Source organism: Amia ocellicauda, chromosome 10 (genome assembly GCF_036373705.1).
Source record: "Amia ocellicauda isolate fAmiCal2 chromosome 10, fAmiCal2.hap1, whole genome shotgun sequence".
NCBI lineage: Eukaryota > Metazoa > Chordata > Actinopteri > Amiiformes > Amiidae > Amia > Amia ocellicauda.
In genome coordinates this window covers 7,496,582-7,515,774 of record NC_089859.1, presented here as the reverse complement: position 1 = coordinate 7,515,774, position 19,193 = coordinate 7,496,582, and the positions used below count along the sequence as shown (strand labels likewise).

The 19,193-nt window shown below is 38.9% G+C and overlaps 1 protein-coding gene across 1 annotated transcript in view; it reads right to left on the bottom strand.

Annotated features, from left to right (window-relative positions):
* Positions 1 to 19,193, bottom strand: part of gabrb4 (gamma-aminobutyric acid type A receptor subunit beta4) — a 64,153-nt gene that overhangs the window by 25,952 nt on the left and 19,008 nt on the right. The window contains exon 2 of the mRNA XM_066714826.1: positions 4,441 to 4,508. Within this exon, the coding sequence (XP_066570923.1) occupies positions 4,441 to 4,488 (48 nt within the window). The 5' untranslated portion in view covers positions 4,489 to 4,508. The remainder of the gene's footprint in view (positions 1 to 4,440; positions 4,509 to 19,193) is intronic.

The window sequence follows — 19,193 nt, the reverse complement described above, 5'->3', positions numbered from 1 at the left end:
GAGAAATATCAACATTTGTGTCAATGCGTATTTCTCATTGATCTTCCTGCTTTTTGATATATTGATCAGGTACATGGTTTATTTATGTGTTAGTTTATTTGTTTACATATAGAGGAAAAATGGTTTAGACATATAGCTATGTGCACCACCATTGTTTTTTCTTGCTTGGGGCAATGCACAGAAAGGACACAGCAACCAACAAAGAAGTGTTTAGTAGTTTAAATTATACCATATTCCCCTAAGTCTGACAGAAGGTTGCAGAGCAAATAATATGGCAGAAGTTACTGCAGTAGACTGCCTTGCTGTATCTGGGAACTTTCTATAACCTTCAGCCTGATTTCGCACTGTGTTTTAAAAGGTTCTTCAAACATCCCAGGCAACAATCAAAAATAAACCCCAAAAAGAACTTGCTGTGTCTTCAGAAATGGCTGAGCACAAAGGACGCTTCACGATAACTCAATGATGAATAAATCAAAGGTCCATATCACTTGGCAAACAACACCACCCAAAACAACAACAACATCAAAAAATTTGCTTATTGTACACAAGTTCGACAAAAAAAAAAAAAGATTTGCTGCTGAATGGCAACAGAGCAAAAAGGTACACTGATACAGCATGAGATTGTTCAGGTAAAAGCAACTCCTGCTGGCTTCTAGGATAATCTAGTTTTCAAAGTAAGTGTGTCAAATTAAATAAGCGATGAAAGCAGAGGGACAGAATGATGTCATGGCCCAGACGCCTGGCATATTGCTCTGTCTACAAACACATGCAAGGTGCCTTCAGTTATATTTTTATCACCAGGGAATGCTGTGTAATATGGGGTTGTGAATTCAAGTAACACAGTAAGCCAACACCTGTGGCATTAAATTGGCATATCAAAAGTATTATCTTATTTTTAATCTTATTTGAAACTGCTTCATTATTTTAATTATTACTCTGAATTGCAGGCACTTCTGTTCACTTCTGCTCCAGGGTTTTAGCACTGTGGGCTTTCTGAAGACGTTCTAATTTCCTAATCAAAATGCAAAATAAGATATCGTCGAATGATAAGAGGAAGTGGTGAGTTTTGCCCCTACTTTAATATCGGATTAGGGCAATAGTCATAAGGGACATTTTTGTGATTAGGTCCAAATAATTCGGCATATTCAGCATTTGCTACCTGCATTTGATTCAGGACATGCATGGAGTGACGTGTGAAAGAGCCTGCTATACACACAATGTGTTTTCAGCCTTTTTTTTTCCCATAGTGCACCCTGAGTCCCTTTGCTTAACAGACCATGCTACCGTGAACAGCTACATGTGAAGGAGTTAAACACATCCAGAGCAGATTCATCTTTATTTTTAGAGAAATCGTAGCTCATGAATGCATAACAAAATTAGACTGTTCAAGGGAAAGAGTTTTTTTTTTTTGCTTGTTTGTTTTTTATTTTTTTATATATGGATTTCCACATTAGTGAATGAGATATTTGAAAAACCTCTGCAATGTCAGCTGGACTGAATTAAATACTCTATTCTAAGAGTTTTAGTGAAGGTGCACCATTCTAAGCAGTTACTTTGCCAGCAACATAAGTAGAATGGTAAACCACAAAATACAAATGCAACTGGACTATTAACCTTGGCCCGCCAACAATTGATATGCTTTGAATCTGCTTTGTTCACAAGCCAGGGGTTTGTTTGGGGAAGGCTATAATTGTTTAATATGAAATATTCCTGTACATTTGTGTCAATCCACATCGCAGCACACTTCTGAATTTTCGAGCAATTGATTATTTTTGAAATCCAATTAACATTTATACGCATACAACAAAAGAAAATTATTACACATTTCCGTAGTTGAAATGTAATTCATTTAGGAGGATATTAAGCCTTTTTCCAATGCATCGTTATAAAATAATAGCTCAGAGACATAATGACTAGGGGGAAAACAATACTCAAATTTGCCTTTGAGTGGATTTGTGCCAAGTTGGGTCAAGTTAAAGTCATGCAGAACTATAAACTATCTTCAGAAACAAGTTCTTGATACTGAAGTTCTTTCTTTTGATAGTCTTATTTTTGTGCAGTTAATTTCTGTTGTTTAATTATTTGGCATGTAAATGTATTGTTCCAGAACAAACCCATTTGCTGTAAAGACACTCAAAATGGAAAAGAACACACACAAAAACACAGGGAACCTTTTTCGATGTTTCACACACCTTCTTAGGATAATTTGCTTCCCCGAACTCCCAGGGAGATCTTATCTTCCCAGAACAGTTGTTAAGAATGTCAGATAGCAATCTTACCAGGCATGACAACAGAGGACCACAACATAAGCACCTACTAGATTATCCACTAGATTATCTAATAGATTATTCCACTAGATTAAGTGGAATAGCAGAGAAAAAGGAACCCATATCAACTACATTTTTAAAAGGTTAGAGAATACCAGGTTGTGCTGATAACAAACATAATACTAGCCACAGAACTGCATGCACTGTGATCTTGAAATATCTTGTCCAATAATTACTATTAAAAAAAAAATGTAATCCATTAACCTTGACTTCTAAGTTAATGGGAAGTTATTACTGAATTGTATCACTGATCATTTCTGCCAGGAACCATGATAACTACCCCAAAGGTCAGGTTTTACTTTTTAAATGCCAGGAGTAAAAATGTACATTTGCTACCACGAGCTGCACACGGGCCCGTCTCGATATGCTAGACAATGCAGGACTGGCAAACTGGCAAAATTTTATCACCCCTCCCCAGCTGATTTCTCACCCAATTGTGTTGTATATGATATATATAGGGGAATATGTACAAGACTGCAGTAGTCACAGTGTATTTATTGTGACAACCTAAGTACGCAGTGAAAAACGTTTACTGCATGAGTTGTTTTAGTAGGGTCGTATATGGAAACAATGTAACCTTTTTTTTTTCCTTTTTTGGCTTCAATGAACACAAACATCTGCAGTCTGCCTTGATTAAATGTATGTAGCACTGCGTCTGGGTACCAATATCATTCACACAGCTCACACGCTCCAGTGGCTCTCCACTGTATTTCCTACCATGTCCACTGTTTTATAGTTTTTTTCCTGTGAATGCACCAGTCAAATTCCATGTGAGAATTTGTGCTTTGTTTGTTTGTTTTTAAAAAGGAGTGGGAAAGAAGAAACTTCTTGTACAACCCCAAGGGTTTCTTTATTTTAGAACAAGATGTAGAATATCATTGGGATCCCAGATAAGTCTATATATAACGTCTTATATCATCACCCCATCCAGAATCTCACAGAACACACACGCACACACACAGGACAACCAACAGGACTGTTCGACTGAAACACAATGTCAGAACGTGTCTGTGTAAACAATTGTCCATAACAACGTGACAAAGGAAAGCGAAAGCACACCGCAGAAACAAATAAATAAATTATTCTGATGGCTTTACTTAGTCTGTGTTAAAAACAAAGCTATTCTGTTCACGTTTTCCCGTGTTATTGAACTAAACTAAAGCCGCACAATTCACAGTGGCTTTCAAAGGCAGTTAAGGTTTCCCAATCCTTCCTAACAATGCCCCCGAGGATGAAAGGAGAGCACCACCAAAGGCTCAAGCTAAATAAAGTATCATACACACTTACAGTAAGTAATAGCCTCTGAGGGGAGCAGGAGAGATTTTCTGAAACTCAATCAGTACTGCTTAGCATCCCCGTTTCCTATCAATTAACTTTTCCCTCCAATTTAACACACACACACACACACACACACACACACACATATATATATAATATGTGTGTGTGTTCTGTGCCCAGTAAAATGTGAAAGAAATGTAATATGTATTTCCATTAAAGTTTGTTTTGACATCTTAACCCACTTGACTTCAGGGTTCATATCTTGGCCAGCCGGGTGAACACAGACCCTACAGTAGCAAGAGCCAAATATTTTGTAGAAAACATTTAGTAGCAAATGAAAAAAAAAAAAAAAAAGTGGATATTGGTGAAGTGGGAGGATTTGAAATGCACAATGCTGGAATAAGTAGGATGTGTGTCTTTTTATTGCAGTGGTGGATTTTATTGATTCTGCTGCAGTAAAAAAAGCACTGTCCCCCATTCGCAACGTCAATAACTTTCAATTAAAGGACGTTTTTTTATTTTTTTTCCCAAATGAAATGAAGGTATTTTAATGTCATTTGTATTCTCATTTTTATGCCTCACTGCTTTCTTACTTTAAACTACTATTCTTTTAGACAAATATTGGCTGTCACAACATGTAAAACAGAATTTCTGTGCTCCCAGAACAGGCCAATGTTAGACTCCTGAACATAAACATTCACAACTTCATTTAAAGAGAGGTGATTACTGCAGACTTTTATCATTTCTATGTTACCTTGAACCCTGATTACACAAAAAATACTAAAAATCCTTCTAATTTTTAAGTAACAAATAGAAAAGTTAATGTTGCACTCACCATGTTAACTTCTGATATTGAGTCGATGCTAGCGATGTTTATACTCATGCCCACGGTAACGGGAGGACCTGAGGGAAAACAAGAGACAGAGGGTTTAATTTCAAATATTTACTTTATTCACAAGGTATTTTAAAGTGTTTCAAGTTGTGATATGTTTTAACAGCAATAAAATCACAATCAAATAATAAAATGTGCCAATATTGAAAAGTATTTACTAATTATTTGTATTTATTTAGTTGCTAAACAAATACCCACAGTAATCTGCCATGCATCTTTACACCTATCTCTGCAATTAAATTTGCTGACAAACATTGTTTGCAATACAACTGGGAATGAAATCAACATGCAATTGCAAGATTCATTATGGGATTTCTCCTGGATAAAAGGAAAGTAAATTTTAGTGCATTTGAAAAAGGTAACAGCCCCTTACAATTTAAATGTAATTTTCTGAAAGAAAATGGGCTATACAATCTGAGGATGTAGTGATTTCATTTAAAATTTGCCTCAAACCTCATCAGCACCCAGGTCCTGGTAAATTCCATTAGGACTGCACAGCCCCATACGGGTTATACATTTTATACTTCCTTTTATATACAATTCCTAATATACGCTATACATATATTTCTCGCAGCTTTATGGGAATGAATTTGACACAAAGGGTCACTGTAAAAAACCCAGGCAGTGGAAGATAATTTAAAGTGGCTTGTAATGAAGTGGAATGGAGTAAAAAATGCCAGATGGAGTCTGATTTGGACGCTGTATACTCAAGAGGCAAATGTACTAAGGGCTTAGTTTAGATAAAAAGCTGATTCTAACCTTTTTGAATGTTTTTTGTACAGGGTGTCCGCTAATAAATAAATAACTAATAATTCAAATAAGTCCCAATATCAAAGGACGTTCCACACATTGTTCATCCCTTTACACTGTACCTCATTTGAAAGTGTTCAAGGTTTCTACACATAAACTTTAATATAAAATTGAATCAGTAGTATGTCAATTTAGATTGAAGTACAGTGAAAAAACACCAACAAAATAAGACACAGATCTAACAAATCATGAGCCTAAGGTTTCTGTAGGAACACATATACAGTGTTTAGTAACACACACATAAACAACAGGTCAATGTTTCAAAATTGCTTAGAAAGCAAATTTTCTTCAATTACACAAGTGACTTTTTTTTTCTGGATATGACCTTGCTATAGTCTGGACTAATTCAGAATTTCACTATTCCTTGCCTCTGGGAATGCAGTTATACAGTATTAATGAAAAGTTGGCATATTAGAATAATCTGGTGCCAACCTTTCTTCCCACAAACAATAACAACTTTCACTGCATGCTGTAAAAACTCACAAGGAATGGTCACACAGAAGATAGTTGTATTCTTAACTGAGGGATGTTTATTTATAGGAAAGCACAATTCAATGTACTTAGCAGACTACATGCTACACAGTTAAGTAGGTATTTTTAACTTAATCTTGGTCTTAAGCATTATGATTCTTTTCTCTGTGCCAAAATCTAAAAATAAAAGACAAAGTGACAGTGTACATCTATGTCTACTAGTAAAGCACAATGTCATATCTTAAAAGAAATTTTTTGATTTTTCTGACATGTACTTTAAGGAGCTGTCATTGGTGAGTCCCTTGTCAAAAACAAGCTACGGCGACCTAAGCGTTCTCGTCTAAAATGTTTCTGTTGGTGGATGTGGCAGAGATAGGGACAAATGACAAAAAAAGCTGTGGCACATTCCCGATGTTCAAACGCTCATTGAGTCACGACAGAAAGTTGTAGACAAGACCTGTTTTGCAAAAAAGAAATAGAAAGCTTTTTTCCCCTTCCTAGTTTTTTCACAAATAACTACAAAAATGCCACTAGTCTTCAAACTGAGATGTATAAAGCAGCAGAGGCAAAGTATATTTTTTTGTAACCATGTAGCATATTAAGGGAGGGTTCAGAACACAACACCCCTGAATACAATCTGAGCACAAAATAATGTATGGTAATACCAGGGTACATGGTACTGCAGTGTCTCCAGAACTGGTAATGGTAATAGAGACCAGTCAGGCCCCCAGTGTTCAGATATGAAGTCCACGACCTTCGTTTCGAGTGCTATACCATTTATGCTTTAGCAGCAGTGGTTGTGCACACTAGCAAATATGCTGTAATTATTCAATTAAATTTGCCTCCAGGTACAGGTAAAATTCTGCATGGCTGACTGAATGTCCTGTCATCAAATTCATTCTCACCTGTGCCTCATTGATTAATTAAGAAAACATTTCCTTGGGCAGACCAATGATGCCTTTAAGACAAACATGTCAAACTTACTTTGCGCTTTTGTAACAATTCCAAGGTTATCATTGTAACACAACAGCCAGATAACAGACATCTTAGAGATCCATCCGACACAATTAATACAGGCAAATTCACACTCAGACTTGGTAGTATAGGAAAGATGCAATCCCTCACTCCATCCATTCAGATACACAGGATAAAGCACCACCATTGTTCATTTAAACTTGCTAACTCTAACACATCCGGCCATTTAACATGTTACAGTATCGGTTTTCCCCAGACGAAAGCTAATAGCATTGCTGAAGTGCTCATGAAACACACTGAAGAAAAACATGAGCATCAGATTTAATAATCATCTCTCTTTATGTTTCGTTTTTGCATCCCCCTAAATGTAACAGGCTAGACGTAACAGTGTAGCATAATCCAACCTGATTTTAAAAAGTTTTAGTTTCTATAATAAATTTAACTTTTTTTATTGATTTATTAAATACATATTTTTAAAGCATTGCTGATTAAAGTTGAAATCTCTCTGAAATCGCTGATAATTGAAATCCTACTTTAAGTTTTTGCACAAGCACTTCCCAAATATGAAAAGTGAATTATAGTATTTGCCGGAAATACATTTAAGTGGAGAGCAAGCATAAAAGCACCAAAAAACAAAGATAAATTTGTCTAAAGACTAAATTAATAGAGATTAACATAACAATTAAGTATACACATCCTTTCTTTTGATTAGGTAACTAATCTCTAACAACAAACACTGATGAAAAAGTGGATGTCAAGATTTAATTAACCTGAACACAAACCAAACAAATACGCTATATTGTTAAAAGCGATCACAATAACGACATTAGATAGTTAGTATCAGCTCCACAAAAAATCTAACACATACTTTCCTGGTTATCTGCTATAGGAATAACAGGAAAAAGGCCATTATTCATCTATAGTACATTCATGAAAGATGATTAGTATTTTATTAAATAAAATCACTGTTCAGATTTACAAAGCCACACATTTCTTGATAATGTCTTGTCTAAATATGTACCTAAATATACAATTAACAAGATAATGAATATCGTACAAAATAAATAACTACATTAATAATAGTAAAGGTAAGCTTGTCTTGCTGTGCATTAATAATCATGCACTACAGACAAAATAAAAAAAATAATTGTTCACAAAAGAAGAATGATTAATCTCAGCACTAGGTGCTAACTTCGAGCTATGTACATTTAACATCTGCTTGTTTTTTTATTTTTATTTACTCCGCTTCCCCCCCTCTGTGACTAAAAGGCCTGAGTCATTAAAAAAGTTTGCTTTTATAGGGACTGATCTTTTGAACTCTCCATCAGTATGAGCTACAGTGTAAGTATAATAATAATAATATGCTTTATTTTACTATGCACATTAAAAGCCTCAAAACACACAATAATGCCATTTGGAGGTGACTCTCTTCATCCATCACTGAAGTGCAGGAACCTCTGGGATTTAGTATAATATACATATTAAGTAATAAGTCATACTGCAACAGTAAACTGCTTATGCAGTGAGTTACTACACAGTATTCTTATATTTCCATGTATATTTGCTTATATCTGCTGAGGGCCCAACATTGTCCCAAGCAAGGACATTTCCTCCTCACCTTACATTAAATGACCAACAGTTATGTATTTTTTTGTTTTACTTACTTACTTCGCTTCACACTACCAAATGCAGTTTCTGACTCTGGGTAATAGGTTCACCTCAGCAGGAAGTCAATGAGTTACTATCCACTACACCTAATAGATAACTGAAATGTATCACTAAAATTATATTGCTGTATCACTGGAGCATGTATTTTTTACAGAAGAAATAAGACAATCTGTTAAATGTATCAGTGTGTGCCTTGCATTAGGAACTAAAGCAAACAGTGACAGAAGATAGAAGGAGGCCACATTATTTAAGAGATCGTTAAAACCTTACTAACGTGTGCAGAGTAAATAATTTATTTAAATTTTAATTAAATTACCAAGCTTTTAAATTTGCTGCTAGTGTATATAACGTACTATTTCATTGTCAAAGACCTTTGTAATAAGACTCAGCTGAAATTGCACTACAACACACTTCGAGTTAATTGTTGTCTCAGACCTTTCCATGTAGTTACAGTGAGCCACACTAAAGGAATAAACTATGAACAAATTCCAAATCGGACATGTGCTAGTTTTGTTTTAAATACAGTACCATATTATATATAACATGATTTCATAAGGCACCCCAACAAAGACCTTACTGTTTTCAGAAGCATTAAAAATGTAACACTGTCTCTCTGCTTTGGATCTAGTTTATAATATTTAGGCAGTAACCTTCCACTATGGTCATGTATGCAGCCAATCGTAGAAGGACCTTGAGTGTGAAAAACGAACGAAAAACGAGTGAGGCTGAAGGGGGGCAGCTGAAGGTCACTTGTACACAGAACATAAAAAACACTGAATCAACATGTCTCGTGTTTGCTTTGCTTTTGATTCCACGGCATACTATTCCCATTGATGTACACTTTGGTCTAAACTTAAATCTGTGTATTCTTGTGTCCAAAAATAACAAAACACAAAACTCTCAGGCTTCACCTTCTCATTCAAATTCAACATTATCACCCTTCATTCGTTCAAGATTTTGTAAGCAAAACTAGTCTTCTGAAAATATAAACGCACCAACATTTTAAAATCTTTTGATCATGATGGTCTATTTGGCTGCTATCCTACAATATTGTAAGAACAATATTTTAAAAATATTTATTGAGAAAAAAATTATAATACTTGAATGATTAAATTAATGAATGAACAAATAGACAAACAAATATTTTTTTTAAATACACTATTTGACTGGATCAATCAATGTTGAAGAGTTCATCTAATGATCATCTAGTTGATAATGTTTTATTCAGACCAAAAAAGACCAGTTCAGAAAGTTGTTTAGGATCACAAATGCTTTTTAGCCGTCTATGACTGGCATAGGTAGATTAAATGCGTACCATCTTAAAGTGACTTTTGAGATGCACCCACCCCTTGATTGAAAAAAAAGGTTAATCAATCTCTAATCATTTGATTATATTGGTTACTGATGTTAACATTGTGTTGACCTTTTTGTAACTCTTTAAACTGCATGGACGCTTTCTTGTTATATATTTGTGTATTAGGGAATCAGTCCAAAAGCTTATTTGTATTATTTTGTATTATTCTTATTATGGAATTCTTACAATTATGTAGTATATTACTCTCAAAATACATTTACACTTGGAAAATAATGTGTGTGCATCCATTGGAAAACCAAAGCAGTGCATGATTTTGGAGCACTTATCGTAATGAGATTTTATGAGCCAAAACCCACCAGGTTACCATGTGGGACACGAGGTCAAAGTCAAATGAACACCTTCTCCAGTGATTTTTACTTAAACCAACAATGCTTAAAAATCAATACTAAGCATGAGGTATAAGCAATTTTATGGTGGCAATCCATTTACGTTTTGTCCTCAAGGGAATACCCTTATCTGGATACTGAATTGCTATAAATGCCCTAACATAAAATGCCCAAGTTTCATCTACCGCCAAATACTTGCTTCACAATTTCTTAATCAGTTTCAGTGAGCTTCTCTCCTCTTTGGCCTGTTTTGCTCGTCGGTTTCTGTGTGCTTCCTTAGGGTACAGATACATTTGTGCAATCCGTTGCCAACTATACAGGAGAGATACCTTGTTCTTCTCCTGAGTGGTGTCCCATTATTGTCTGAACATGGTGCACTCTAATATGTGCATGGTTAATAATATATAGAAAAGCCCTTCTTGGTGAACATAGTGCTTGCCTGTGTGAAAACAAAAGCAATCTGAAGTAAAAGAACACAGTTTATCAGGCTGTGTGTTGTAAACATTCACCCGATTGTTGGGAAAAAGAATAACATTGTAGGCTGAATATTATGTAATGGAAATGCATTTTGAATCCTGAGCCAGCATTCCCATTTATACTCCAAGTGATGTTCCTGCGTGTGTTATAATAGAGGTTGCATGTTATTGAGAACTCAGAATTGTTACATAGACAAACTTTGCTTTGTGAGGCATGTTTTATACACTATGGCACTCAGTTTTGTCTACTACAAACAATCTCCTTTTAGAGATATGAATTATACACTTGCCAGCTACATATATATATATATATATATATATATATATATATATATTTTTTTTTTTTTTTTTTGTGGCATACATATTTCAGGTGTATATTTTACCTGTAAAGCATTTATGGAAGAAAAAGGACTGCCCCCCCCAACACACACACACACACAAACAGTTGTGAAAAGTATTTGTTGAGGTTGTATGTTTGAGGTTGGAATGTTTTATTCCACATGAGTTCAAAATGAGAAAACTATGTGTTAAATTGAATTGCACACTCAATGGCATTCTTATTTTGCTGAAAAAATACATTTTCATTATTAATAGAATTTACTGTACATTTGAGTTCTTAATTTGACATTGATTTAAAATTAAAAACTAAAACTATGGTATTCAGATAGTATATGAGCTTAATCCCCTGCCTTCTGCCCACTAAACTTATTAAAAAAACTAAAGCGTTGGATGACTATAAGCCATGTAACAAACAAATGTTGGTGTTCAAATGTGTTTTCAACTTCTGACATGCATTAACAAACAAGCAATGAACAACTGAATGATCAAACTAGATTTTCCACACATTCTGTCATGGATTCATGTTTTTGTTGTTTTTTGCAGCTGAACCCAACAATTATCACAAATCTCCCCTTTCTGCTTACCACAACATTGACAACAGTAACATTAGTTCAATGTGCAGATTTTTCCTTACTGTGTTTTTTAATTTTTTTTTTTCTTTTTTCTTTGTAGCTGCCATGTTGACATAGTTCCCACCTATTTTCTAAATGCCCTGCAGCGTTATTCTCTGACCCATCTTTCTAAAAAGCAAATTTAAAGCCATTTTCTAGGCAAGAACAACAATTTCCCCCAGAGATGTCAGAGTGTGTTTGTGTGGAGTTGTAAACTGAGAGTGCAAAGTCTCTGCCTATGTTTTTAACCTGCCTCTTTGAAACAGACGGCTCGTTTTTCCAAAGGAATACCTCACACTTAACAGCTTTCAAGTGTATTATGCTTTTAAATGTTTTAAAAATAACTATTTAACTATTTGTTGCAACGTAAATCAAGAATATAAGCAGTTTATAGTTTATTTGTTGTGCAAGTTAAATCACCTTACTACAGCAAACCTTCTACGTAACATTATATCAGCTAGTTCAGTTCAACACCCTTGTGTGGGGAAGGCAGAGTGGTGAGGGTCGATGTTCCCTTTCTCGTAAATCAAAGGGGTGGCATAGTCAGTTCATTCGAAAGGTTAAGGGTGCTAGTGCCTGTGACAATAAAAATAACTTTTAATTTATATTCATAGGAAAATTGAAAATATTTCACTATCAGGAGATTCAAAACAATCAAACAAAAAGGCAATACAAGGATAGATTACCCTCATTGTTTTGCTACACGAAATGTACACTGGATAAAGAGATACACACACGGCCAGGGATGGACAGAGAAAACTCCTCCTTCCATGTGCAATTAACATATCAGTGTGTCAGCAGTTTGAAATAATTTAACACAAAGCCGACTCTAAGCCACTGAGTTCAGCACCTCTCAATGTTCTGAGGAATCTCTGACATCAAAACCACAGAGATCTCTTGGTGTAAGAGGTATTCAGAGATCAGGCTGATATCTTGTAGGGTATTGATAAGATGCATTAAAGAAGTGTAAAGTGTCTTTAATAAAGTCAGGTAGCAGTCCAACTCTGGCCTTGCGCAGAGGCAAATAATGTATGTAAGGATATCCTTGTCTTTGATTGTTTGCCAGTCTGCACTATGATCTCTGCTGATTCCCCCACTGAAGATGACAAGCCCTTCTAAGCAAGATTCAAATAGTCGTGTTTTGTTGGGCTTGTAGTAGGTTTAATCTGCTTCTTAATTAAAAAAGCACAATCTCCTTCCTTTTTAGACTAAATCTATTTTTCAGGGCTCTGAGTGGCTCTTTGAGTATAATATTATATTGTACCAAGGCTGAGCTCCATGATTTTGTTAGCCATTAGTAGTGTCTAGTCAAAGGAGGCTGTTGTTATGGTCTGGGGATCAATATGGGTTTCTCCACTGAGGAGTCCAAATTTAGGGGCGAGGGAATCGGTCTGCTCACAATTGCTCCATTTCTACATTCGGACAAGAACCAGCAAAGAATAGTCTCACCTTCCCACTAAAAGGCCTCCCAAAACTGGCTATTTGGACCTTTGGGGGGGTCTTCAAAGTAAGTTGAATTACTTTGAAAAGAAAAACCTGGCAACACATCAACCCAAGACAATGGAAGGCAAAGGAAAGCCACATTTGTACATTTTTAATATATATATATATATATATATATATATATATATATATATGTGTGTGTACACCCAGGGAAAAGAGTATCAGCCTCCTAACACTTCCATGAACCATATGTTAATTGTATGTACTAAGTTAGATTTCACCCAAGGAGATGAATATTGTAGGAGAGATTCTGACACATTTTAAAGCCTAAATGGCCTCAATGTGAATGTGCACAGCACGTCTGTAATCTGACAATTCAGGTTTAGTCATGCTATTATAATTTATTATGAACAGCTTTCTTGTGAACAAATCTGAGGAGTTGAAAAGCTGGTGAAAGCTGCTGCCTTGCATAAAAAGTATCTGTTGTTAGTGTCAGATTGAGTCCTCTTTTCTTGCAGCTATAGTTAGCAATTCAGAAATGATTAAAAAAAAGTCCAGACTACAATATTGACACAAGACTTTGATATGATAACTGCCCCCGCACCCCCCCCCAACACACACACAAACACACACATTTCTTATTTATGTTATAACCTTTGTAACCATTACATTATCGACATAAACACATATCATATTCTGTACATAGAAAATGACATGTGTTTTCCTATATTACAGACACACATTGTAATAACAGTGCAATAACAATTGCTATCAGCATTTTGGATAAATCAACACTTTAAAAAGAAAGAGGAAAGACCAAAATTACCTCTGTCTCTATTACACTTAAGGGTAAACAAGAATTGTATTTCATATTGATTTGGCAAGGGAAAATGATATAGTAAAATAAGAAAAACAAAATAACCCTGCTAAGAACATCAAGGTGACTATATACATGGTGGTTTACCTGTGAGTTGAAATATATTTTAGAAAACAATAAAGTGCTTTACTGCAATGTGCAATGACACTCATCTCTTTGGTTTAGCTCTCAATCTTTTAGCACTGTACCTCCAGTGCATATACAAAAAATCCCTTTTTCCCTTAATTTTACACTCACTAGACAGATGGCAGTATCATCTGTGTACATATTTAGATGTCTGTGTTAAAAGCAGGTGGCAGAACATGGGGAGGCTGACTCAATTTCCTCTAGATGCTGATGGTGTCACAATCCCTGTTTAAATGCACCTCCACATGTTCCCACTAGATGTCGCTGTGGCCCTTCCTTGCCAGTAACTTCTCCCAGTTCCCTTAATTCAATCAGTCAATCAATCAGTCAACATTGAGGGCCACGCTCTGGGAGCATGAGCAGACACTCTGGCAAATTGAGAGTGCCCTGGACACACTTCTCAAGAACCTGCCTGAGAAACTGCCTGCTTCCCTGGTGATGGCTGCTCCAGCTCCTGCTGCCTGCCCTGCAGTTCCTGTCCAGGCGGTTCAGCTGGCTGTTCCGGGGAAATACGATGGCTCCCCAGGCCACTGCAAGGGCCTTCAATGGCAATGTACGCTATACTTTGCTCACCTGCCTGTGTCCTTCCCCTGAGCCAGGGCACCTCTTCTGCTATGGATTACGCCCTGAAGTTCTGGACGCTGGCAACGAGCAGCGGATAGGGAGATCGGGTTCTGCTCGCTGTGTTCAATCGGGCACTGGACCAAGACTTACAGGCTGAGCTCACATGGACAGAGTCCTTTCCACTGGGCAGAACACGCCTGTCCACCGTCGAAAGACAGAGGAGCATACAGCAGCACCTCTGCCTGTATTGTGGACAGCTGGGGCATTTCCGGGATGCGTGTCGGAGTCGCCCTGGCTCCTGCTTCACTTCCCCTGACAACCCTGTGAGGGCGACACTGTGCACGCTCGTCACTCCAGCTCAGTGCCATGTTCGGGCTTGGATCCAGCTCAGAGATAAACATATCTTTGTTTATGCGCTGCTTGACTCCGGTTCTGCTGGGAATTTCATCAGCAGGGCAACAGTGCTGAAACATCATATCTCTCTCCCCATGTGCAGGGGCGTCGCAAGGGGGTAGGCATCCTAGGCGACTCCGCCGCACTTCCCCCCCCGCCCCCCTCGCTCTCATGGGAGAAAACTCCGCTGCACCCCCCCCCCTTTGCGTCCATGCTGTAAACAACCAGCCCATTGGTTCTGGTTCGGTGTCCCAAAAGACAAGCCCCATCACCATGTCCATCAGTCTACTGCATTCCGAATTACTTCCGTTCCGTTGACTTTCCTGGAACAGACATAATTCTCGGTCTGCCATGGCTCGCTCACCACAACCCAGTCATCTCCTGGACTGATGGGGACATTATCTCCTGGGGAGCTTCACACATAGAGAGTCTCCTTCTCTCTGCTCTGACCCAGTTTCCCCAGAATACACAGACCTGGTGGCGGTGTTCAGCAAGACCCAGGCTTCCCGTTTCCTCCACACCGATCCGGGGACTGTCATTGACCTCCTTTCGGGCACCTCTCCTCCCAGAGGGCGTATTTACCCTCTCTCTCTCTACCAGAGTCACAGGCCATGGAGGAGTACATCAAGGAGGCTCTGGACCTGGGGATCATCTGTCCTTCCACGTCACCAGCTGCTGCCAGCTTCTTTTTCATTTCTAAGAAGGACCCTGTATCGACTACAGGGGGCTCAACGCAGTGACTGTGAAGTACCAATACCCGCTGCCCTTGGTGCAAGCCACCCTGGAGCAAATAAGTGGGGCCCGTTACTTCATGAAATTGGACCTGCGCAGCGCCTACAACCTCATCTGGATTCGAGAGGGGGATGAATGGAAGATGGCATTCATCACAAACACGGGCCATTACAAATACCTCGTCATACCGTTCGATCTCGCTAATGCCCCTTCTGGCTTCCAGGCATTCGTGAACAAGGCACAGAGATCCTTCCTACATCGCTTTGTCATTGTTTACATTGACAACATCCTCATCTACTCTTCCTCCCTCTCTGAACACGTTTCCCAGGTGCGACAGGTGTTCTAGTGTCTGCTGTGAAATGGGCTCTACATCAAGGCATACATCATCGATGCCAGTGGCGTGCACATGGACCTGGAGAAGGTGAGCGCTGTCACCGACTGGTGAAGGAATTGCAGTGCTTCCTGTGATTTGTGAACTTCTAGAGGTGGTTTATCCACAATTTCAGCTCGGTTGCCTCTCCACTGACCTCTCTGTTGAAGGGATCTGCACGTACTTTCACCTGGACTGACTCCGCTTTTACAGCATTTGCCTGCCTCAAGACACTGTTTACGACTGCCCCCGTCCTGAGACACCCGGAAACCTCTCTTCCATTTATTGTGGAGGTGGATGCTTCTGAATCCGGAGTGGGGGCTGTTCTTTCCCAGCAACACGGACAGCCACACAAGCTTCACCCCTGTGCTTTCTTCTCCAGAAAGCTGTCACTGGCGAAGCACAATTACGACATCTGATCCTGCTCATTCTGCGTGTCCAGCAAACCGGACCTACATCCCGTCATCAGTGCGCCCCCAATTGCTTTGGTGGATTCACTCAACTCCTGCCTCCGGTCACCCAGGTGTCAGCCACACTGTTGCCTTTGTCTGGGGGATATTCTGGTGGCCCAGTTTAGTGTGTGACATCACCAGGTACGTCGGTGCCTGCTCCACCTGTGCGCAGTCCAAAGCCTCCAGATACCTTCCTACAGGTCTGCTTGAGCCACTTCCTGTCCCTCACCGTCCATGGTCCCACATAGCCGTGGATTTCATCACCAATCTCCATAAATTACAGGGCTACACCACCATCCTGGTAGCCATCGATCAGTTCTCCAAGGGCTGCCGGCTCATTCCTGTGACGGGACTCCCCACTGCTCTTGAGATTGGAGTTGGTTCTTGCCCTGGGTGGAGTACGTGCAAAACTCCCTCATCAGCTCTTCCTCCGGCCTCACCCTGTTCAAGTGCACCCTCGGCTACCAACCTGCCCTGTTTCACCGGGATGAGGAATCTACTGATGTTCTGGCACTGGATGACTGGTTTCAGCATAGTGCAGCTTTCTGGCAAGCAGCTCACACCCGTCTGTACTGAGTGATTCGCCGACAAAAAAACAAGAGGTCTGGCTGTCCACCTGAGACATAAAGATGAAACTGCCCTCCAAAAAGCACACTACCGGATCACACCCACTTTCCATGTCTCCCTGTTAAAGCCTGTGGTGTTGAATACCTCACCTTCTTCTGCTCTGCTTGTCGCTGCTGCTTCTCCTCCTCCCCTGGATTTAGACGATGGCTCTGCATATGCGGTGCACTGCCTGCTCAGCTCCCGTCGCCAATGGGGTCACCTGCAATACCTGGTTGACCGGGAGGGTTATGGCGCAGTGGAATGTTCCTGGGTTCCTGCTTCCGATGTCCTTGACCCTTCCCTCATTTCTGACTTTCATGCTGCCCATCCCAATGCACCTGCGCCTCGGCCCCATGGTCGTCCCCGCCATGTCCAGTCTGTTTAGGCTGCGGCCGATCATGGAGAGGGGGGTAATGTCACAATTCCTGTTTAAATGCACCTCTAAATGTCCCCACTAGATGTCGCCATCACCCTTCTTTGCCAGTCACTTCTCCCAGCTCCCTTCATTCAATCAGTCAATCAATCAATCAACATTCCTGAACACCATGTGCACTTCTTCACTGTGACCACGACGACCACTTTTGCCCAGCCTTTGATTGCCCTGTCTTGCCGGTATTTGACCCACGCCTGTCTGACAACCTCCACCACATGCCGCACTGGGTCTCCCTGTTCCCATGTCCCGCAGAGCATGACAGATGGTTTATTAAATAGAGCGCAATATCAATGGACATTGTAAAAAACTAAATAAAATTATGTCAACTCAACCAAACTATGCTTCTTCACATTTTATTTAATTTTATTGTCAGATAGGTATTTCTTTGTTATAAGTAGCTACTAATTTCCCTTTCTAATAAGTGCTTTTAGATATCGTTATCCAAGGAGACAATATTTTAACGAATAACATCATCACTCAAAAACGATACAAAACTAAAAAACAGCTGCACATTACAGGTAATACAATTGGGGTAGAAAATCAGAGATGTCGTCAGGTGTAACCAAAACACAAGGTTTAAGGGGGCTTTGTAAAGGGTTAAGACAGTGTGAAGGTCTAATGCTCATAAGCAACTCATTATCTCCTGTGGGCTAAGAGAAAGACTGAGATGGGTCACATACCTGATGTAGGGTATGACTAATTGCCCTCTAGAAAAATAACAAGGAGGGCAAGAGTGGGAATATGGAGAGACCAGTTTTCATTATTAGAAAACAATTGTGTGCCAACAGCCAATCAGATTCCAGATTTAGCAGGCATTATCAACGATAATGCCCACTGGAATGGTGAAATACCCAACTGTAAATAAAATAGAAGAAACTGAAATACATCAATATGCGCATATACCTGCTTTTTCCGAAATTGGTGCACAGTTTTAACTACAACAGCATCATGGTCACTCTGCTTCAAAACCAGCCAATGAAACTGCTACACTGTTTAATCTCCAGCCAATCCGCTCCCTGCCAGCTTCAATGATGCCCCGCCTCCAGCAGCAAGTTCTGACGGAATACTACAGGGACTGTTCTGACTGTATGTTACCAGATATCCAGATCAACTATAAGAAACTTTAACTGCACAATAGTAATTCAAAAAAATAAGGATATATTTTAGCCAAATAAAAATAAAAATGTTCTGTATGTGTCATTTTTTCATTCAAATTTACTTTGGGAACTATTTTTCTCAACAGAAGGTTACTAGACTAAATATCAGAATATCGAGGTAAATATAGGTTTTTAACTTTATTACTTATTTCGTTAGAGCTCTCGCCTTCAGCTCGGGATGCATAACTCCAGTCACAGCCATCTATCAAACGTTAGAGCCTGCATCAATGGGCTCTATTGCTTAAATATATATATATATATATATATATATATATATATACACTCACCTAAAGGATTATTAGGAACACCATACTAATACTGTGTTTGACCCCCTTTCGCCTTCAGAACTGCCTTAATTCTACGTGGCATTGATTCAACAAGGTGCTGAAAGCATTCTTTAGAAATGTTGGCCCATATTGATAGGATAGCATCCTGCAGTTGATAGAGATTTGTGAGATGCACATCCAGGGCACGAAGCTCCCGTTCCACCAC